The sequence below is a fragment of the Carassius carassius genome, chromosome 10, assembly GCF_963082965.1.
Source record: "Carassius carassius chromosome 10, fCarCar2.1, whole genome shotgun sequence".
NCBI lineage: Eukaryota > Metazoa > Chordata > Actinopteri > Cypriniformes > Cyprinidae > Carassius > Carassius carassius.
This window is the reverse complement of record NC_081764.1, coordinates 8,702,612-8,726,742: the sequence shown is the minus strand read 5'-3', so window position 1 is coordinate 8,726,742 and position 24,131 is coordinate 8,702,612. Positions and strand designations below refer to the sequence as shown.

The 24,131-nt window shown below is 33.6% G+C and overlaps 1 protein-coding gene across 2 annotated transcripts in view; it reads left to right on the top strand.

Moving 5' to 3' along the window:
• Positions 1–3,106: 3,106 nt before the first annotated feature.
• The window catches only part of LOC132151685 (E3 ubiquitin-protein ligase RAD18-like), a 49,708-nt gene continuing 28,683 nt past the window's right edge, over positions 3,107–24,131 (top strand). The window contains exons 1-9 of one of the 2 annotated variants that reach the window (XM_059559976.1): positions 3,107–3,296; positions 3,664–3,742; positions 3,858–3,919; positions 4,788–4,858; positions 16,420–16,760; positions 17,058–17,157; positions 21,509–21,690; positions 22,495–22,565; positions 22,785–22,845. In XM_059559976.1, the coding sequence (XP_059415959.1) occupies positions 3,246–3,296; positions 3,664–3,742; positions 3,858–3,919; positions 4,788–4,858; positions 16,420–16,760; positions 17,058–17,157; positions 21,509–21,690; positions 22,495–22,565; positions 22,785–22,845 (1,018 nt within the window). In that variant the 5' untranslated portion in view covers positions 3,107–3,245. The remainder of the gene's footprint in view (positions 3,297–3,663; positions 3,743–3,857; positions 3,920–4,787; positions 4,859–16,419; positions 16,761–17,057; positions 17,158–21,508; positions 21,691–22,494; positions 22,566–22,784; positions 22,846–24,131) is intronic. The other variant, XM_059559977.1, reaches the window with a different exon arrangement.

The following is a 24,131-nucleotide window of genomic DNA, read 5'->3' as shown; positions in this document are numbered from 1 at the left end:
TTGATGTTTGAAAGTCTATAGGTTGACATAAATTCAGATACAAATGTAATTTAAAAAATAAATAAATTGAAATAAAAAATAAAACAAATATTGCACCTGTCAAACATAAGTCTATTTTGCCGTCAATACTGTTAACGGTGTCAGTAGGCTTTATATTTATGTTCAACATGAAGTATAGATATTGTTGTCATGAAGACAAGAGCCTGGTCTGTCGGCAGTCTCCCTGTGTGTCACCTACAGCAGCAGCAGAGACGCCACGCTACCAGTGTGTCACCGGCCTTAGTATTTTGACAATCACGTATTTTCGAACGGAGAGATATATGAATTATCAGACCCCTATCAAATCAATATTCCATCTAGCTAGTAGTAATATATGTAACAAAAAAACACGGTTGCCTTTCGTTAATAATTATAATTAGGCTACGTTTATTCTATGATATTGAACAAGATAGTGAACTGCATTTGAAGCGACTTTATCCAGCTAGATATAGAACACATGTAGATTTACATTATACTCTACTTGAGAGCTAGTCCGTCTGCGTTTTACACAAGACATCATCGTTTCACAAAATATACGGATAGATATAGTTAGCTGAATGGATGCATACCTGTTTATTAGAATGCAAGCATCTCTCTGTAGTTTCAGCTTGTCACAAAGCTCTCTCTATCTTGGAAATGCAACTCCAATATTTACCCGTGTCTCGTTTCTTCTTCATCCCAAAACCTTCTCAGGTCATTTATTTCACCCGTACGTTTGCGCTTCACAGAACGTGCAGGCAAAGCATAATCATGATCCATAACTAAGTTATTGATTGAGGTAGAAATACGAATATAAACAATATAAATATAAAATATAATAGTCTCGATCAAGGCTATAGCTACTACTTTTTCTTCTTCGTCTCGTCTTTGCTTCTGTTCACCTTTGTATTTGGCGGTTCCGCAGGAAGTTAGATAAACTAGAGGGGTCAAAGTTTATATGACGCCATAGACGGGCGACAAAACGGAAATAAAGAAACGTGCCGTGTCTTCTAATTAAACTATACTTTTCTCCGGATTTTAAAGTTCGTGGAAACTGTCGGGATAATGTAAGTACACAACAAAAATATATATATAACATAGATATAGTGATATCTGCTATTTTTAAAGCAGAAAAATTACATATTGCGCCTTTAAATTGTGTTCCGAAGACGAACGGACATGGGGTAAGTGATTAATGACAAAATTTTCATTTTAGGGTGGAGTATCCTTTTAAGGAAACATAGTTAAAAGTCTCTACCTGCATTTACTGTATATACCATTGCAGTTGGACATTAATGTCATCCCAGTCAAAAGCATTAACATGTTCTATAAATATCAGCACTGCTAATGATTGTACCAATCATTATTTTGTTCAATATTCCAGTATTAGATACCAAGCTTGTGATGTATGTATATTTTATCTCCTGTAGTGAGCTTAAAACTGTAGTGAGAGAACGACATTTATTTTATTTCCGGTCAATTTTAAATTATAAAATAAAATATTTAACTTTAAACAACCGAATATGATTTATTTTAAAATATTTACCAAATTCATTGTTATTCAATGCTTTTACCAGATTTATATGTTAATATTTAATATATCTCTTACTGTACCAAATTACACTTATATTTACTTTGAACTGCAATTTAGAAATATTTATAGCTAAACATTTTTTTTTTTTTGCCGCCCAATTATATAACATAGTATTTGCTTAAGTGATATCTCTGGCTGACTGAAACAGATTCTCTTCAAGGTTTAGGATTTAGCTTTTTTTTTATTATTATTTAGCAAATTCCCCTTAATTCCATCAAATTCTCCAGTTTCTTAAAGCAACCCTATAGGCACAGGCGTAATGCTGCCAAAGACACACTTGACTGATGATAGAGGACGTGTTACTTGGTCAACACAGTGCTTAGCATTCAAGCCAAAGAGCACAAATTTAGTTTCATCATTTTCAAATGCTTCACATGGCTTCTAGATCACTCCAATAGTGACGTAATGCTGGGGTTTCTCGAAATTGGCTTTTTTTCGGCCACTTTCCCAAAGGGACCAAGCAAATGAAGTGTAGTGAAACGATTGTTGATAGACAGTTTTTGCCATTTCATCCAAGAAGTGTTTTGCTGGCCTTTGGTCACCATACTTACAATTGCCCTGCCTGTTTAGTTGTCCAATTTGGTGGGACGGCCTGACTGAAGGCTGGGTTGTGTTATAAATTTCCATTTTATTACATGGACTTCACAATGCTCCAAGAAAAGCATGGTGGTTTTTGAACAGTGTCCAGCTTTATCTAAAAGTTCCAAGGACAGCTCCCTGGTCTCAATGGCAGCACAACTCATCTGATCTAATGCTTTAATAGAGATACCTCACAAAGACATTTTGCTAGGTATTTTCATTACAAATCTTGATATTGATGTTTGTTGTGTAATTGAGCAACCCTTACAGTTGTGTACCCTTACAGTTTTTATGGCATCGTTTTTAAATAGTTCTGTCATTTATTCTCAATAGACACCTCACCCACTGTATATGTTAAAGTGCTGAATCTTAAGTGGAGCTGTATTACTTAAATTTTTAGGCAGTGATTGCCTGTTGTTGCTGATGATAAAATCCTTCATAAATGAAATCAAATAAATTTCTCCACATCCTATTAATTTTAATGATGTTGTGTGTTTTTTTTTTGTAAGATTATTTTATTAAATAAAAGCCATACATTTAATAGAAGACAAAGATAAATAAATAAATAAAAATAAACACTGTAAAAATACGGGGCAATGAACTGTATTCAAATAAAGAAAATTGCTGTACAGTTTTTTTTTTTTTTTTTTTTACCTGTACCTTGAATTTTGCACTTCATTGGATGGATAATGTTTATTAAATGTAATGTAATGTTTATTAATTTTTTTTCATCCTCATAGCAACAAGTTTAAATTAGTTAGTCAATAAAGTGCTGCTACTTGCACTTGAAATATTTTTTTCCTTTTTTTTTTTTGATTCAGATAAATAAATAAATAAAAAATGAACTATAATTGAACAACTCTTGGTTAAATTCCATGGTATTTTTTGTAAACGTTGAGTCATATTGTTGTTACGTGTTTCAACCGGAAGTGACGCGATTGTAGGAAGTGTTTAGCCATGCGCGGGAGTTTATTGTTGCTATCTGGAGCTAAAGTTAGAGTTGTATTAATTTTCCTATTTCATTTAAATAAATAACATCACAGGGGTTTGCAAAATGGCTCAGTTAAAAGAAGTGGACTTACCGCCGAACCTGTCATGTCTCAAAGTACGTTCTCTTTGCTCTTATTCAACTTTAAGTCTCCAGTTGAAACATGATTATCTGATTCCATTGTTTTTTTGCCACTCATATGTATAATATAGTTTTATAAACTCGTTTGCCAAAGCAGAAATCAACGATTTTACACTGTTACTTCAGTTGTTGTTTTATTGACATAACATAAAATCGATTCACGATTTCATTATGTTCTTTGTTTACATTCACAGCTGTCCTGATATTGATCAAAATGTACTGAATGGTTTTATACAGCAATAAGCACGTATGACAGTGTTATAGATATCCAGTAAGTTAGTCATAAATCTGGATATTCCCAGATTCGGTGACATCAGATCTTGTTTATTTTTGTCTGTATCAGAGCATAGACACTCTCCTTCGTTGTCCTATCTGCTTTGATTTTTTCAACATCACCATGATGACCGAGTGTTCTCACAATTGTACGTATACATTTACAGTTCAGTTTATAACCATCTGACATGTATAATGTTTAACGTGCGATAATTGCTTTTCAGATACAAAGTCATTGCTTCTTTTTTTGTGCTTTTCCAACAGTTTGTTCTCTGTGCATACGGAAGTTTCTCTCTTATAAGTTGTTGTGTCCTGTTTGTAACTTGGTAAGTAAATAATATTAACATGACTGTCAAAACTTCCTGTCAGATATTCCAATAATCCTCCTATGGATGGGGATTTTACTTTGTATGTCAAGTTGATAAATCTCTCTTTTTTCTCTCTCTCTCCCTCCACACACACACACACACACACACACATATATTATATGATATGAGGAGTGAGCGAAATAAATCAGTTAAGTCAGTAATATTTTGAAATATTATGGCAAAGATGAATTTAACAGACTTTTCTGTAGTCTTCAGTGTTGCATGATCCTTCAGAAATAAATTTTAATATGCTGATTCTGCTCAAGAAACATTATTTATTATTATCAATGTGGAATCAGCTTTGGCTGCTTAATATTTTTAAGAAAAAAATATTCTTGTTATAATACAGGAAGCTTGCACAAATTGGTCAAACGTGACAGTAAAGATATTTAATACAAAAATGTATTTCTAGTAAATACTGTTTAATGAACTTTGTTCTCAACATTAATAATTTTTAATGCTAATTTTTAACCACCAAAAACAACTGAGTAACATATCAGCATATTAGAATAATTTATGAAGGATCATGTGACACTGAGGATTAGAGTAATGGCTTCTGAAAATTCAGCTTTGCAATCGCAGGATTAAATTACATTGCAAAATATATTCAAATAGAAAAAAAATATTTTAACTTGTAACAATATTTTACAAGGTTACTATTTTTACTGTATTTTTTATCAAATTAATGCAGCCTTGGGAAGCATAATTATTAACTTTTGGCTGCTATATATAAACATTGCTGCTATTGCAGTTTACTACATTTTTTAGCATATCATTCTAATATGCTGATATGTTTTCATTAAACTTTGTTCAATTCTCCTTGTAGCCATCAACAGAACAAGACCTGAGGAACAACAGATTATTAGATGACTTAGTTCAGAGCTTTCAAGCAGCAAGGTAAAGTTTTTATCTGTTTAAAATATGAGCATTTATTTCATGTATTTACATGAAATAAACCTATACAGGACCTATACAGTATGAATTCTGCAGACTTTTTTGTATATTGCATTGGGGGGGGGGGCTTATATGGAATTCTGCAAAAGGGTTTTAAACATGGTAAATGTGTTAAACTCACATATTTGTATTTTGTCACTTTGTGGATGAATTGTGATTAATTAAAAGCTTTCTGAGAAGTTCTGTGGCTGCCAATTATGCGTGGGTCTGAATAACAGTCTTATAGAAAGTCAATGGTGGTTAGTTAATGAGTAGGGATAAAACTCAACAAGAAAAAGTAATTAATTCAAATTTAATGCAAAAAACAGGTGAAGTTTGCTAGTTTTGTAATGCCTGCCATGAGATTCAGGATTTTTTTTAACCCCAGTATTTGGGTTTTATCTCTTTGGCATACTTTACCTGCTGCAGAAGCTGCTTGGCTGGTTTTCTGTTCAAACGGTCTTAAGTTCTCAGACTGTACACATACAGACATACAGTATTACAAAGTCTTCACCTTACCTAAAGTATCTTATATTAAGTATTTTCCCAAGTGTGTACCTCAGATTCAATGTAAAATAGAGCACACACTACACAGTAGATTTTATTTGCGATATTGTTTTTTAATTTAGTCTCTTAAGGTGCCATCAGTCTTCTCTGTTTTGTCTGAATGTGCCTAATATAGTTGGTTGGTGGAGTAACAGATGGCCATCAGGATGAAGAGAGATGGGACAGTGTTTTAATTTCCTGTTTCTCCAAGTTATGATGTCAAAGGCATGTGTCATATTTTAGGACATTGGGGACAGTTATTAAGGCTTTTGATATAGATACAGCATTGCATTTATTTTACATTTCTTTGGCCAGTGTATCTTGGATATAATAATTGTTTGTGATATTACGTTCATATGTTTATGTAGGACTGGGCGGTATATCGTGTTTGTATGATATTTCGATATTTTCTTTATAAGCGATTCGTTATGAGGCAACAACATACCATTTATATCGATATACAGTAGTTTAATATGAGCACATCTGAAAATATAGCGAGGACACAGACTGAGCTGCTGCAGAGAAAGTGCTTAATCCAATTTGTTCTTAACATATGACAAGCTTCATATTAAGACGTTTAAAAACTGGTAAGACATAGTTTATATTTTTGTTTCCCAGTAGTTTAAGCTGCTCTGCCCGTCATATGCTCAGACAGAAAGGCTGCGTGTGCCTCTGACTGAGAGACAGGCTACTCACACTGTTTACTGCGTTTGAGATGTGCTGTCTTCCTGAATGCATAACTTAGGCTGTGCGATTAATCGAAATCGAATGGCAATCGCGAGTTGAAATGTTGCGATTTGCTAATTGCAAAAGCCTGTGATGTGGATGTGATATTACGGTGTTCCAGAGCATATGCATGACAGCCAGCCTTGAGTGGCAGCCTTACTAGCCAATAGAGTGAGCGCACCTTGTTCTCCCCAATCAGCAATGCTCTAGCCAACTGCGTGAACACCCACCAAAAAAAATAAACGGAAAGCGGGAGAGAGACAGAGTGGGATTATGGCATCTAAAGGGTCAGATCAAATTAGGCAAATTAAAATAAAAATGTTATGTAACTGAAGCTTTGAAACGACAGCCAATGATCAAAAAAGGTAATTTGCAAGAGCTACGTAACAATGCATGATTTAATAATCAAGAGCTCCCTTATCGGTTCCGTGTTCACTACTGGAGAATAAAAGATACATTCTTAGATGTTTTGTTAGTACATGAACGTTATCTTACACATTATATCTCCCCAACAGATTCATTTGAAATAAGTTTATAATGCATGTTCTCTATTCCCAATTCAGAAGACCGCACACACAGACCATGTCTCTGAATGCTACTCATACTAGCTCTTCTCTACCCCACACGGTGTGAATCCCGCATCACGGACAAGCCGTTCAAACTTGCTGCATTCAAGCAGCCTGTTTCATAACCCTCGGCTATATTCGTGCGCTGCCCTGTACCTCTCCACAAGTGCATCTGGCAGTATGGATGAGGCTTGATGCACATGCGCAACCTGCGTCGACTCGCGCCTGGCTCCACGTTTAAAACGAATGTAAATTCAGTCTAACTGCTTGCTAATACCACTTAGATGAAATTAAACATTCAGCACATTTTCGACTTGTAACATATGTAATAATTTAATAATTGACTAAAGAAATACAGTTCTTTTTATAAAAAATAAACAAAATCTTTGCAGTGAAATTCAGTAATTAAGTTAATTCTGTAAAAGTAGTTATACCATTATAATCTTGCCTGCTGAAAAATAAAATGAAAAAATATATAGAACTCCTCCCAAAACACAATTGAATAGATTTCAGGGTTATAATGGGAATTGTGTTAGTTTTCATGTAAACTATAATAGTGTCTATTTGATGGATTCTGTTGGTGAGATGTAATATGGCAGATGTCAACCAATAGAACAACAGTAATTCCTATTGTAATAATGCCTAAAACAAAAAGGAATTTTGTAATGGTTTAATGGAAACTGTAAGAATTTCTTTTTTTTCAGCAGAGTAATGATACTCATACTGTGATATTGACAATATTGAGCTGAAGCATGACTTTGCAAATTTAAAATTGCAAATCAAATCGCAATTGCAATATCTGTCAAAAATCGCAATTAGATAGCCTTCCGTTCTAGGATTCTCCGCTAAACTTCAGTGAATGAGCACCGCCTCGCGCATGCGCACCAAACAGACAGAGCTCAATTAAATAGGAGCGCTATAATTATAATCACACGCACGCACGCACGTACACATACACACACACACACACGTCTATTTTTATGATAGCACTGACTGTAAAGAGAATAGGATAATCAAAACACAATGGGATAATCAAAACACAACTCATTTATTTAAATTTTTAGTTTCGTGAATTTAACTTCTGCTTTAAAAGCTTTATTCTTGTTTTTAGAGTGTAATGTTAAAATTTTTGAATGAAATTTGATTGTAACCCTTTTTTGCACATAATATAAAGGCTTACATGGTTACATTAACTTTATTTGTTTTCATAGCCTTTAATATGTATTGTTTTATTGGACAACATTGGGTGTAAGTGAAATAAATAGATATTAAATACAGATTTTTTTTAATACAAAAACAAAACTACCGAGATATATATTGGATATGGCAAATTGGCCAAACAATACAGAGATATGATCCAGCTGGGAAACTGTCATTGAGTTGAATGGGAATGCTAATGAATAGCTTTTTCCGATATTATAAAGCTTCTTGGTCTCGGTGAGTGCAATTAGCCTTGTTTTCCAGGTCTGATTATCGACTCATCTGAGCTACTGCTGTTGCAAGCTCATTGTCTCCTACTCATCCTTTTCTTGCTGTTGGAAGATCAGAGAGCTTTTAAAGAGATCAAAGTTTTCAGAAAATTTAACTTCCATACAAACTGGGAAAGTCCGTTTTTTTCTGCCCTTATAGGCTTTATTAAGGTGATGACCACGTATTGAACTACTGCAATTCAGATTTTTTTTTAAATCTTATATATATTTGGTTTTAAACTCAGAATGATATACTCTTCAGTCACGCCTATTCTTTATAAACCTTTCCAAAACTGTAGTTCGACCACTTTGCCCTGTTTTCTCAGCTGGATCCTGCTGGTGGTTATATAACGTATTTGGTTCTCTATAGCAATACATTTTCTTAGTGTGCTCTGTTTGCCTTACTGGATTCAAAGAAGTGCTTTGGGGGACTGAAAGTAGACCGTATTTTCTTTGGTTTGTGAGGGTGTCCATGAGGTTTTTTTCATGGTCTCTCTTGACTGGGTTGGTAGTTATGCCTGTAGTTGCAAGACTGCAGTTGATTTTTAAAAGTGTTACTGAAGAAAGGCCAAAAAATCAGGACAGTTTATAAAATTTAGTTAGTACAATCACGTAGGGCTGGGCGATATATCGAATATTAGCTAAAATATTAGAATAATTCAAATTCAAGCATACTTTCCCAAAAGAACGCGCAAAACGTCCAAAAAAGGAAACATGTTATCGCGGACTGCTCTACACTCCTCTGCTACGCGAACTCTCATGAGTGCGGTTGCCAGATATCAAGAGTTAAAATACCCGTATCAGAGCTTCGCTGTTACATAGATAAATTTTCGTCCTGGTGTTTTGATTATTTTAAGCAATCTGGCAACCATGCACACGCAAACGCTAGCTCTTCATTGCGGAAGCGCCGCCGCAGATGATCTGAAAAACAAACAAGCTGGAGTTTAGCATCTAAATGAAAGCGTCTTTCAGCCGGTCTGTGTTCTGTCATGAGATCTCGACTGTATTGTTTGCGATTGTGGTCGCTGTATAAATGCACTAACTCAATTGCTGTTGTGTGAATAGAGAAACATAGACTATGACGTGTAATTATTAATAGGAATGTGACTTTTATAATATTTTTCATTTGTTTTACCGGTTTTCATAATATAGTGAAAGTGACATACAGCCAAGTATGGTGACCCATACTCAGAATTCCTGCTCTGCATTTGACCCTTCCACACACACAGCAGTGAACACACAAACCGTGAACACACACCCGGAGCAGTGGGCAGCCATTTATGCTGTGGACTCCGGGGAACAGTTGTGGGTTCGGTTCCTTGCTCAACCATAGAGTTAGGAGTCAAACTCTCTAACCACTAGGCCACAATTTCACCTTGTAGACAGAGAGAGTGTAGAAGAGGACTTGTGTGTGTGTGTGTGTGTGTGTGTGTGTGTGTGTGTGTGTGTGTGTGTATATATATATATATATATATATAATATACCCCTAATATATACACTGTAAAAAATGTACTGTAGAATTTACAGGATTTTACTGGCAAAAAAGTTGCCAATACAATCCTGTAAAAATGATGTTAATTGCTGTAAAATGGATTTCAGGAAATTACTGCAAAGCAAATTACAGTTAATTGCTGTATGTGAAATACAGTAGTTTGTAGTATTTTTTACAGTAACATTGAATTTAACTTGTAGTTTATTTTACAGCAATATTTTGTAATTTCACTAAAGTACAGTATTTACCTGGCAAAAAAGTTGCCAATAAAATCCTGTAAATATATTTTACAGCATTTATTTGTGATTTCATTAAATTACAGTATTTAACTGGCAACAAAAGTTGCCAATAAAATCCTGTAAATACCCCTAAATACAATATGATGTTGTAATAATTTAACAATGAAACTGCTTTAAAGAATAATTTAACAGTAAACTATAAAATACAGATATAAATGCATTATCATGAGCTCTATCTATTTACAAATGAATAAAAATGAATGAAGTCAATGATGTTGCAAATAAGTATTTATTAAAACTGACAGAAAGACATTGCAAGGCTTTTACTGTTAAAATAAAAATGTCAGTCTTTCAACAGTTAAAATCTTATCATGAAAATAACATAGCATCACAAATAACTACAAATATATGTTAAAAAAAATAAGCCATACTCAGAGTAGAACATTAACTTTCTATAAAAATGAAGCACACAATAAGGGTTGTCCCTCTTCTCTGAGAGCTTTCCACTTGTTTTGCCTCCATGTGTCCGTCTTGTATCCAGTGAGTGTTGTGATTCCAAGAAAACATCTGCACATAAAAACAAGCAAAAGCATCAGGATAAAGTTAAGTATTGAATGAAACTAGCTCAATAAAATAAATATCAAAATGCCACTTATACAATACAATCAGCATTTACCAGTACTTAAAAGGTTACTCCACCCCAAAATGAAAATCTTGTCATTAATCACTTACCTCAATGTCGTTCCAAACCCGTAAAAGCTTTGTTCGTCTTCGGAACACAATTTAAGATATTTTGGATGCAACTGGGAGGATTGTGACTGTCCCACTGACTGCCAAGTAAATACAACTGTCAAGGCCCAGAAAAGTATGAAAGACATCATCAGAATAGTCCATCAGTGGTTCAACAGTAACGTTATGAAGCGACGACAATACTTTTTGTATGCAAAGAAAACAAAAATAACGATTTATTCATCAATTTGCCTCCTCTACGCATCAGTGTAGCGCCATTTTGGCGAGTATCTGTTGAACTGTGTCAGCTGGGTCACATGGACAGGCTTTCTATGTTTATTTACGCTTTGATTTGAACGAAAACAAAAATACCAGCTTTGTTGAATAAAGTTGTTCTTTTTGTTTTCTTTGCATACAAAAAGTATTCTTGTAGCTTCGTAAAATTACAGTTGAACCACTGATGGCAGATGGACTATTCTGATGATGCTTTTCATAATTTTCTGGGCTTAGACATTGTTAATTGTTTGGCTGTCAGTGGGACAGACGCAAGCCTCCCGGTTCTCATTCAAAATGTCTTAAATTGTGTTCTGAAGACAAACAAAGCTTTTACTGGTTTGAAATGACATTAATCACTGTTAATCACGTTAACAGTGATTGACTAAATTGTCATTATGGGGTGGAGTAACCCTTTATAAGTAACCTTTTTCGCAAATGAAATTACTTAAGTAAAACTTGTTACCTTTAAAAAAAAATCAAGTGTGCAAAAGATGCCTGCTCTCGGGACGCCAGACTGAAGTTGTAATAAGACTCCAAATCCAGCTACAAGTTGAGGTATGAATTCACAACCATCTGACCCTTAAATAGTCAAAAGCCACTGGGTGGACCTGAAATTAAGAAATATAAGCAATAATGTAACCTACAATGTAGTATTTCAATATAAAATGTAATCTAACTTAAAAGTTTATCAAATTGTTTAAAGAATTAATACATTACCTAATAAAATCAGCTTCAGATTCTTGAAGCATCAAACATTTCTCCACATCAGCTGCTATTCTTTGCACCTACAAGAAATAAAGAAAATAATCTTGTGATTTCTTTAAAGCATTTACATAAATGAGACCAAAATTAACACTCAAAAAGGCATATATTTTAGAATAAACAACCTATTATAAATTATAATATTACATTGTAGAACTGTACCACCAATCAAATTAAATAATTTACAGTGCAACATTACAACTGTGTAATGACATTAATGTTTTAAATTAATTTTTGAAAATACAATTAATAAATGTTGGAAAAATGCAATGATACTTTTTAAACGTGAAACTAAACCGCCATTAGGTGGCAGCGAATAACTTAATGAGTGAATCAACTGAGTCATTCATTGAACCAATCCGTTCACAAAGCTGAATCATTCAGCAAAAACACTGCTTAGTTTTTGTTTGAGGATGACCAAAATAGTTTTGCTTTGGTCTTTGTTTGGAACTATTTTCGTTGGTGAAATAGAACAACAGTTAATATTGTGTCTAAAAGAAGTAAGTGACTTGTTAACTAATTGTTTATTGAACTATGTATTTGCAATCGTGATACTCACGAAAAAAGCTCACTTGTGATGCTACTTATATATCATATGTTATAAATAATCTCAACAGTTAAACATTTACCTCATGTATTTTCTGTGAGTTTATGTGTGCCATTAAGCTTGTTTTGATGTTGAATGAAACGTTAATATAATCAGAATCAGTCTCGAGTTTCGATGCTTCCTCAGTCCCCAGTTTTTTTCAGTTTTTTTTAATTTTTTTAATCAGGCTAACTTGTTCAGTCGGGCATATAAAGATGTCTTTCACTTATTATAGTAAGGCGTCACGTCAATATGGGACAGTTGAACACATAAAAAAATGAACACATATAAACAAATGAAATTTCACATATTTTGCTGTTCGTCAGTTATTTCGACAGATAGTAGTTACTGTGACAATCGTTCGCATTGGGCTTTATGATAAAAGTTTATGATAAAAACACTACTTTAAATGCTCTCAATATGAAAATGTAACTTCCAAAAATAGAAAATTTGGCCTAACTATGCTATGATAGCAATTCCCAGTACTGCACAGAAGTTACCAAGACCACTTGTCTAAATATCAGGATAGGAGGTTATTCATTGTGACATGATATCGCTTATACATTATAAGTATATACCCAAATAAATATAAAAAGGATATATTTCTCTAGTATATTTAAGTGAACTTACCAGGAATTATGAATAAAGCCTCTAATCTTCAATCGTTCTCGGGCTGCTCCAGTCGGCTGGGTTTCAGATTTGAATGATGCGCGCGCAATCCCATAATGCCACACTACAGTAAGTTAGTGTAAAAAGCAGGAACTACAGTGACAACACCTGCTTCTTGTAAATGAATTACAGTTGACGTGGAAATATACTGTTAACAACTGTAAAACCTTATTTGACCCATAATGCATTGTGAATTACAGCTGCATCTTGTAAAATGTTTATACAGAAAAATTCAGTAAAATTTTGCTGTAGAAACTACAGCAATTTTTTACAGTATATATATATATATATATATATATATATATATATATATATATATATTAGGGGTGTAACGGTACGCAAAAATCACGGTTCGGTTCATTTCCGGTACAGTAAGGGAAAGAAATGCAAACATTAAACTGCAGGTTGTTTATTACTATAAACTTTTTTTAACAATTTGTTTACACTTTTTTTTTTTTTAAATACTTTTTTAATAAAATAATGCTGCAAAGTTCTCCACTAAATACAATACTCTGTCTCAAATCAATATCACATAATAAAATATAATGAAAAATATAAATAAATAACTATAATTACAGTGCAGCATTACCAATCCCAGCTTGTAGGCCTGCTCATATTTATAAATATATATATATAACTTTTCCAAAGTGTAAAGTGCAGCAACAACAGTTTCAGTTTTTAGACCTGCTCAGATTTCGTTATTGGGTTGGCCCGATCGGAATTAAGAGCAAAGGTCTGTTTAAATGTAGGTGGGAGCTGCATTTGAATTACGGTCGTATTTTTCCTAGTTGTAGTAATGTTCACACTCGCGTGATGCCTTTTGAAAACTTTAGAATCAGCTGCAGGGCGGGATTTGCACTCAAAAACATTAAAAATAGTAATGTTTCCAAACTTTTGGTCTGTACTGTGTGTGTGTGTATATACACACACACAGTACAGACCAAAAGTTTGGAAACATTACTATTTTTAATGTTTTTGAAAGAAGTTTCTGCTGCTCATCAAGCCTGCATTTATTTGATCAAAAATACAGAAAAAAACATAATATTGTGATATATTATTACAATTTAAAATAATTGTTTTTAAATTTATTATACTTTAAATTAGCATTTATTTCTGTGATGCAAAGCTGAATTTTTAGGATCATTATCACATGATCCTTTAGAAATCATTCTAATATGATGATTCATTATCAAAGTTGGAAACAGTTCTGCTGCTTAATATTTTTCAGAACATGTGATACTTTTTTAGGATACTTTGATGAATAAAAAGTAAAAAAAATTTTTTACTATGTAAAAATAATAAAATAAAAATAATAAAATAAAATGTTTAAATAACATTTTATTTCATTAAATGATAATAAAAGCTATGTTTTTAAAATATAAATATTTTATAATAACAATATACACTACTGGTCAGTAATTTGGGGTCAGTAAATTTTTTTTCTTTCTTTTTTTTAAATAAAATCAATACTTTTATTCAGCAAGGATGTGTTAAATTGATAAAAAGTGATAGTATTAGAATTTCTTTTTATTTTGAATAAATGCAGTTCTTTTAACCTTTTATTCATCAAATATATTAGACAGCAGAACTGTTTCCAACACTCATAATAAATCAGAATATTAGAATGATTTCTAAATGATCATGTGATAGACTGGATGTTACATGTGACACTGAAGGCTGGAGTAATGATGCTGAAAATTCAGCTTTGCATCACAGGAATAATTTTTTTTTAAAAGTATATTCAAATAGAAAACTATTATTTTAAGTTGTAATAATATTTCACAATATTACATAATATAACTTCTTTCAAAAACATTAAAAATAGTAATGTTTCCAAACTTTTGGTCTGTACTGTATATATATATATAAAAAAAAAAATATATATATATATATATAATACCTATGTGCTTCATCAAATAGCTCCCCATCTGAGAGGGTTTTTAGGAACATAGTTTTATGCCACAGAGCTTCTCTTAAACCAGAGAAAGTAGACATACAGACTTGTGTTCTTAGCTAAAAACTTGAAAACCAAAAAAATACTTATCCCAGTTTAATTATTTCCCCCAGTTTTTTTTTATTATTTAAATGCAAACATATTGAGATATATATCGAATATAGTAAAAAAAAAATTACAATGTAATCACATCTTTTCCACCCTCTTTAGGATCCTTTAAAGGCCATGCTGTATTTTCTTTTTTGCTGCTTTGTCATTAAGACTTCTACATAAACCTCTTTGATATGTGCTTGTGATATTTCAAGTAGATTTCAACACGGTATAAACCGTGTGGTTTGCATTATTATTGCATCTGTTGTTTTCAATAGATCTTTAAATATTGGTTAAATTTTGTTTCTCATTGGCTCATTTGTTAATAACTTTCTGCTGCTCAATAACCTTAGTCATGGTGCCATCCTGTAAGTAGAGCTTTCAGAGTGTGTACAGTGGGTATAGAAAAGATTCATCCTTCTTCAAATTAATCACATTTTGTTGCTTTGCAGCCTAAAATGATGATGGACACATTTTTTATTTTATCCAGATGTATTTAAAACTGACACCACCATTCAGATGATAACATAGACCCCAAATGGTCACAGCTGTTTTAATACAGATTGGGACACCTTGTTTCTTGTTCTTTTTTCTAAAGTGTTTTGTTTTGTGTGCGTATATGAGGACTAACGGGCAGACAAAGAGAAATAAAAGGTTTCAATATGGAAAGTAGTGTTTGCACACCTCATTGACTTCACTTTATGGCTCTGTAATGGCCTCACAGCCACTCTATGCGTTTGTTGGCTTTCCACATTTCCACTGGAATTGCGAAACCGACAGGTGCTTGCCTGCATTCACTCTCTCTCCCTCTCTCTCTATCACTACCTTTTATGTACTGCTTTCTCTTTATGCACTCCTTCTGCCCTTCTGTCCTCCCCTAAAATTATTTTTCACTATTTCGTCTCTCACTCTCCCTCAGTAGGGAAGCGGAGATATTCGAAGGCTTACACGTTGTAAAGAGCAGCACAGTTTTGCTGTCAAAAACACTTTGCTGAAAAATTGTCACCATAGTGGCTCAAACAACTTCATTTTTTTTGTCCTCCTTAGCCCAGTTTGTTTTTCAAGAATATTTTTGTGTCTTTGATATTACATGTTGTATGTCCCTCACAAACACCACATGGTGCAAAAGTTTTGGAAGCCCCTTTTGTCCTTGCATGTCTGCTGGCACACAGACTCACTCATTTATAATAATAAATGTTTCTTGTGCACCAAATTAGCATATCAGAATGATTTCTGAAAGTACACGTGACACTGAAGAGTGGAGTAATGGCTGCTGAAAATCAGCTTTGCCATCACAGAAATAAACTTATTTTTAAAGTATACTAAACCAGAAAACATTTTTCTTTTTTTTTTTACTGAATTTGTGTTCAAATAAATGCAAATCAAATGAAAGACTATACATATCTTTCTCATCTAACCAGGCAAACTTTGTGTCACTCAAATTTGGAATCACCCCCTATTTCACCTGAAACCCCGGCTATTGTGATCAAAGGCAAAGCAGCAAAACAGAAGGGCCTCAAAAAGGAAGCAATCACCCTCAGTCATTTTTTCCAGAAGAAGACCCCTGTGACTCCCTCATCATGGACCCAAACAAGTCTTGAGGGTCACATGCCAGTCAAATTGGAACGTGTTGAGGTGTGTATTCAACAGCTAGACAACATCAAGCAAGAAAATGCGGAAGATACAAGGGGAATGGTGAAAGACGAAAAGATGGATGTAACTGCTTTCCCTTCCACATCACAAAATAAGCTGCAGGTTAAAGGTGATGTGCACTATGTGATATTTTGTTGCAGTTATATGTTAGAAATAAACATGTATATTAGCTAAATGTTAAAAGTAATGGATTTTTATATCAGTCTATTACACAGATTATCCCTTGATGCATTTTTAATGGTTTGCACTCTGATTTGTTTTCTTTACAGTAAGTGAGTTGTTGTAATTTTCTTTTATAGTGGGGAACCCCTTTTAAACACTTTTGTGCATGTTTTCTGGAGATTTTAATAGGAGGGGCTTAACACTGGTTATAATAAGCAATTATTTTTAATAATGTGTGTTGCAGTGGAATGTCCTGTCTGTGGAGTAGGTGTGTCCGAACAGCACATTAATAAACATCTGGATATGTGCTTGAACAGAGACGATAAGAAGGAGGGATTGAGAAGGTATGGAGAATATTTGTCCCATAACGCAATATTACAAAATGAAGTTTTACAGTACAGATTGTCTTATCTGATTGTCTAAAGGAAACACTGTCTGTTAGTTGACCTGCTGTTATTCAAAATCAGACTCTTTTAGTTTTTAACAAGTTATTACTTGAAGTTGCTTAAATGCAGAAGTTCAATAAAAATAAGTTAATACAGAATAACTGACATTTCAGACACAATATATCTAGATATATATCAATCTAGATCTAAGGCAAGGCAAGTTTATTTATTTAGGACATTTCATACACAATTGTAATTCAAAGAGCTTTACATAAAATAAAATAATAATAATCACAATAATAGTTGTTTGACCCCTAGAGTCAAGGTATGCATTCACCTTGAGAACTTCATCTTTGTTTCCAAATGCAATGACTTCAGTTTTTTCCTTGTTTAAGAAAGTTCTGGCACATCCAACTGTTAATTTCATCAATGCATTGGCACAGGGAGTCAATGGGGCTGTAGTCATTTGGCAATAAGGCTAGGTAAATCTGGTATTAGCGTAGATGTGATAGGCAATTTGGTTCTTTCACATTATTTGACTTAGTGGGAGCATATACAGGCTAAACAAGAGCAGTGCAAGATTGACCCTTGTGGGACTCCGCATGTCATGGACGTCCACTTAGACTTATGCTCTCTTAGACTCACATAATAAGCTCTCCCTTCTAAGTATGACCTGAACCATTTGATTACCATGCCAGAAAGCCCGACCCAGTTTTCCAGTCTCTCTAGTAGTATGTTAAGATCAACAGTGTCAAAAGCAGCACTGAGATCTAGCAATACCAGCACAGATATTTTGCCAGAATCAGAATTTAAGCAAACATAATTTATTATCTTAAGGAGCGTTGTCTCTGTACTGTGATGCGGTCGGAAACCAGATTGAAAATTGTCCAGGTATCCATTTGAGTTTAAGTATTTGTTCAGCTGATTAAAAACTACTTTTCAATAATCTTGCCTATAAAAGGAAGATTTGATATTGGTCTATAATTGCTCAAAATGGTGTTATCAAGATTGCTCTTTTTCAGAACCAGGATCAAATGTTCAGTTTTTAACATATGCAGACTAGGCGAGTGATGCAAACGACAAACCATTTCAAATATTTTGAAACATAATTTCTCCAATCAAATAAATGGAGCAGAACTAATTGCTGTATTATATAATTTAATTAACTTAAGATTGCAGATTGTGTGCTCAGATGTCTGACAATCTCCGCTTTCTAGATTGTTTATTTTTCTACCTAATCAGAGACCCTTTAAAACCATGTATTTTTTTTATTCTCGCATTTGTTTGAGTTAGTTGTATGGAGTGTAATAAATAAACTGATTGCTGCTGAAACAACTTTTCTTGAACAGATTTAAACTTGAACTCTTCTGTGGTGAATAATTATGGGCACTTGAAAATTAGCTGAAGAGTACTTGTGGTTAAAGAATGGCTAGATCCTTATTGAATAACTTTCCCTATAGATTATAGCTTATTTTCATCCATCTTCTTTTTTTTTTACCCTAGGGAAATTCTGAAGGGCCGACATTTTGGTTTGTGTCTGATTGACAGAAAGGGTGATTTCATTTACTGGACACCTTGAGGGTAACATGATTAATGAGGGCATGCATCAGCATTCCTGTGGCCTTAAGCCTATCCTGACATACTACTGCTACAGAGATGTAAATTTCACCTTTGAATGTTTTTTTTTGTAATATTAGATGTTAATAATAATTTACCCTCAAATCAAACCTTTATCACTTTTTCTGTGGAACACAAAAGAAGAGATTTTGAAGAACAAAATCGAACTATATATCGATTTTGGGTGGCGAACTATATCATGCCGATAAGACTGTGTTTTTAGGCCATTTTCTTGCCTGTTTCATAAGCTTTCCTCTTCTTTCTTTAATTGTTTTTATGATATATTTCATGAAGAATATCAGGGAAAGATACAATTATTTAAGATGTGATCCCCTAAAGATCACACAAGTAAATGGCAATACGGCCAACAATCAGGATCATGCCATCCTAACAAACTGAACAACCAGACAAGGACATCTCTCAGAGAATTGACCAAGAAACCAGTGACAGTGTCAGTGTCTAGGAGAATGCTTTTTCTGAGATAGGCTGGCATTAAATCATGTAAAAGCCATAGGACTATAACCATTTCATAAGCCTGAACCATTTTGGTAGTAATTCTTTTTGGTCTTACAAGAGTTAAAGTTCTTTGGCCTGAAACCAAAGTGCTGTGGTTGGCGAAAAAGACTACTCAGTACCAGGTAACACCTACTCTGCCACGGTGGCATTTTGTTTTGGAGGATTTCTTTTTCAGATGGTGGAATTGGAAAGTTTGTTGGCATCAAGGTCAAAATGGATTAAGCCAAATGCATGCAAATCCTTGAGGAGAACCTGTTTCAGTTAGCCAGAGATATGAGTTACTTTCCAGCACAACAGTTGCCCAAACTACACAGTAAAACTATGAAGTTATGACTTCATAGTTAGCATAGTACCGCACCTTTTTATTGAATAATGGGCAAAAAATGGCTATTGGACTATATTAATTGGTGGAAGAATTCATAGTGAATATTATTGAACATACATTATGTAACTTTTGTCTCTCTATTAAAAATGAAAACCGCATGCATCTTGAGGAAGAACATTGTTGTGGTTGTACTGTACTGTTCAGCTCTTTGAGCATTAATCCGAGAATGTGGTTTGTTGTACACATTGAAATGTACGATGTACATACTGAATTCTACAAAATGATGTCATCTGATAGGGTAACTCAATAATTCAGTAACTCAAAACATTGTTGGAAATATTGATCTTTTTTAATTAATGACGTCACGTTTGGATGTGGCTGAAGTACAACCAAAACACAGGCTCAAGAGATAACTAGTTTAGATGGAAAGGGTCGCAGTTTGACTCTTTGGACAGCTAAAGTTGGCAACCTATTAGCTTTATAATTTACACGGCCCATGCTTGAAGCAATTACAATAGCTAATGCTATATGTGACCCTGGACCACAAAACCAGTCCGAAGTCGCTGGGGTATATTTTTAGAAAAAGCCAACCAAAAAATAAAACATTGTAGGGGTCAAAATTGTAGATTTTTCTTTTATGCCAAAATCATTAGGATATTAAGTAAAAATCATGTTCCATGAAGATTTTTTTATTTTTATTTCCTACCATAAATATATCAAAACTTTAATTTTTGATTAGTAATATGCATTGCTAAGAACTTCATTTGGACAACTTTAAAGGTAATTTTCTCAGTATTTGGATATTTTTTTTGCACCCTCAGATTCCAAATTTTCAATAGTTGTATCTCCGCCAAATATCATCCTATCCTAACAAACCATACATCAATTGAAAGCTTATTTTTTCAGCTTGATGTTTATGATGTATAAATCTAAATTTTGAAGAGACATTAAAGGGTTAGTTCACCCAAAAATGAAAATATGTCATTAATAACTCACCCTCATGTCTTTCAAACCCGTAAGACCTCCGTTCATCTTCATATTTTAGATTTAGTCCGAGAGCTTTCTGTCCCTCCATTGAAAATGTATGTATGGTATACTGTCCATGTCCAGAAAGGTAATATAAACATAATCAAAGTACCGTATTTTTTGGACTATAAGTCGCACCTAAGTATAAGTCGTATCAGTCCAAAAATACGTCATGACGAGGGAAAAAAACATATATAAGTCGCACTGGACTATAAGTCGCATTTATTTAGAACCAAGAATCAAGAGAAAACATTACCGTCTACAGCCGCGAGAGGGTGCTCTATGTTTTGTTATGTTTTATATGTAATGTTTTATCTTGGTTAATTTCTCTTGGTTCATGTCAAATTAATTTTGATAAATAAGTCACACCTGACTATAAGTCGCTTGACCAGCCAAACTATGAAAAGAAGTGCGACTTATAGTCCGGAAAATACGGTAGTACATGTGACATCAGAGGGTCAGTTAGAATTTGTTGAATCATCGAAAATACATTTTTGTCCAAAAAAATGACACAATTTTCATTTTTGGGTGAACTAACCCTTTAAGTGTCACATATAGTAAACTCAAACTGCTGAGGGCTGCATGGTAGGTAGCTACTTTTCTCTCTTTATGGATATGATGTGCAAATTTATTGTGAAATTACCATAGAACCCAAATCTAAAATTGCTGCTAAAATACTTTATACAAAGGCTGAATAATTTCAGGAATTGTTTTTGTAAATTTGTTTTGAATGACAATGTACTTTTTTCTGTATTATATTAATTGTATTTAAAAAGATATCTATTTTTATTGACTCTGTGACTTGCTTATGTGTTTGTGTTTCAGTGGTGGAAGGCGAAAGGGGATGCCCAAGCTCTTGTACACTTTGATTTCTGTTCCAAAGCTCAAGAAGATGCTTAAAGAATGCCACTTGTCCGCTCAAGGCAGCAGAGAACAGCTAGTGCGACGCCACCAAGAATTCACCCAGATTTATAATGCACAGTGTGATGCACTCAAGCCCAAATCAGGTATAACGTCAGAGATCAATAACTGAATGAACAAATGAATAAATATTTGCTGAATTGGAAGACATCGCCTTATAGGCAATGAAAAACATGTTTGGGGTTTCATGTAAATGTGTGTTTCTAACATAATGATGAATGACATGAATTAGCCTATGTTTTGGCCCATCCTGTATTGCTGGTGAAAGAGTTTAACTGAACACAGTTTCGCTCTTTCCAGTGATTGTAGGTGGTGGAATGTAAATTATGTGCTGGAGTTAGTTACCCTGTGGGGGACCCTGGCAAAAAAAAAAAATGACAGGGCTGGTGGAAAAATACAGTACTTTCATCCCTCAAGTTATGTTTGAGTTTCTGCTTCCCTTCTCACTGACCCTTTCAGAGCTGAATTTATCTCGCTTCATTGAGGTGTCAAAGGTTTTGCAGGAAACCTTCTATTTTTCTTTCATTCACCTGGCGTTACCATGGTTTCTGTTTAAGAGCTGGGCTTGAGTGTGGATTGGTTTGTTTTTTTATTTTTTTTTATTTTTATCTCACTACCTGTGGGGTTCTGATTTGTCATATACAATGGCAGATAGAATTGATAAATTATAGAACTCAAACTGACTTATATGCCACAATAAAACCTAACGGTCATGTTATACAGAATGATATGAGAATGATCATCCCTTTATGTACTTTAATAGATTCAAGAAAACCAAATAGGTACTGTAGGTATTGGGGTGGGATTTTTAGGTATTTGTATATATTTACATGTTATCTTCAGAAAAGGTAGTTGTATTTTATAGTTAATGATTTTGCTTTTTCTAACAGCTGGAGAAATTGCCAAAGAAATTGAAAACAACGAGAGGATGAAGAATCAATTGGAGAATAAACGAAAACCTGTATGTGCTACTATGGATTCTTATTTCTATAATAAAAAGATATATATATATATAAATGTGTATATAACATCATATAGATTTCTATATGTATGTCTCTGTTGTATTTTATTTTTATTTATAAAATAAATTGTTGTGATGGTTGAGCTTGTTTGAAAGTGTATTTGTGGAAGCAACTCCAGCATTTAGATTTATACTGTTTTCATGTTTTGTGTCTGACAGTTAATCGTCACTACGAAGAATCAGAAAGCTGAAGAAATTGAGGAGTTACACTCAAAGTACCGTGAGTCCTGGCTTTATAAAACTGATACTGAATAAAGAATTGCTCTTGTCAGTTAAGAGCAGTGATCCTCAAATCTGGCTCGCGAGAACCACTTTCCTGTAGAGTTTAGCTCTAACCCTAATCAAACACACCTGAGTTTGCTAATCAATGTCTTCAGGATCATTAGAAAATCACAACTAGGTTTGTTTGTTTAGAGTTGGAGCTAAACTCTGCTGGAAAGTGAATCTCACAATCCAGATTTGAGGATCACTGGTTGAGACAACCTTCTACGGACACCTAGGCAATTGAATTGCCATTGGCTAGTAAATTTCTTAGTTTACTCTCAGACTTATATATGTTTGTAAAATGGAAGATTTGTTATTTATTTTAATTTTTGTATTTTAAATATCTGTAAAAGTACACTCTTAACATCAGTCAGTAAAGCATTATAATATGATAATCAAGTATTATTTAACCTCTTAACTGTCACTCACATTTTTGAACATAGACTTGAAAGTGCATGATCCAAAATTTTTAATTCATGACTGAAAATATTTTGAAACATGATTTTGATGTACCATTTTCATGGGAATGCAATGTTTGATTTTAAAATGGGTTTCAAAGGATGCATTTTGAGATTTTAAGTTTTCAAGTGATGTATAATTTCTGATGATTTCTAAAGTGTGATAGAGAAAAAGGCAACAAAGAAGACTTTTTTGACAAAGGTCAGATCTCCTGTTATGATTTAGGTTTTTGAGGTGCACTCTTGCCATACATTAATATATTACTTTTCCTACATAATTATTAACAAAAAAGATTGGTAAAATATATATTTAGGAGTCTTAGACTTTTCCAAGGATATATAGTTTGTCATGATTAGATTAGGATTTAATTGTAATATAGTGAAGTAAATGTAGACGTCCCACCGAGGGGCCGGTGTGACAGTTAACAGGTAAATGACATAACTTTATTTAGAATTAAAACTCGATAACCATGTATGCATATTAGTCATTTTAACTGAACTAAGGACTGGTGGCGGTGCTATTTTGGTCATTCAGTGTTTCTCTGAAATCAATTGGGGGAAAAAACTAACGGAAAAACTGATAAGATAATAATGATATGAATTCTACTAATAAGAACAATATAAAATGCACTGAGGATTAACGAGCTGCTTCATGAATATTAATCAAATTGTGTGTGTTCGCTCAAACTTATTTGCTGAAATTAAAACAGGGAACGATTATAGGAGAGTGCTAGCAAATGAAATTGCCGTTTGCGAATTAGTTCCGCCCACTACCAGAAAACCT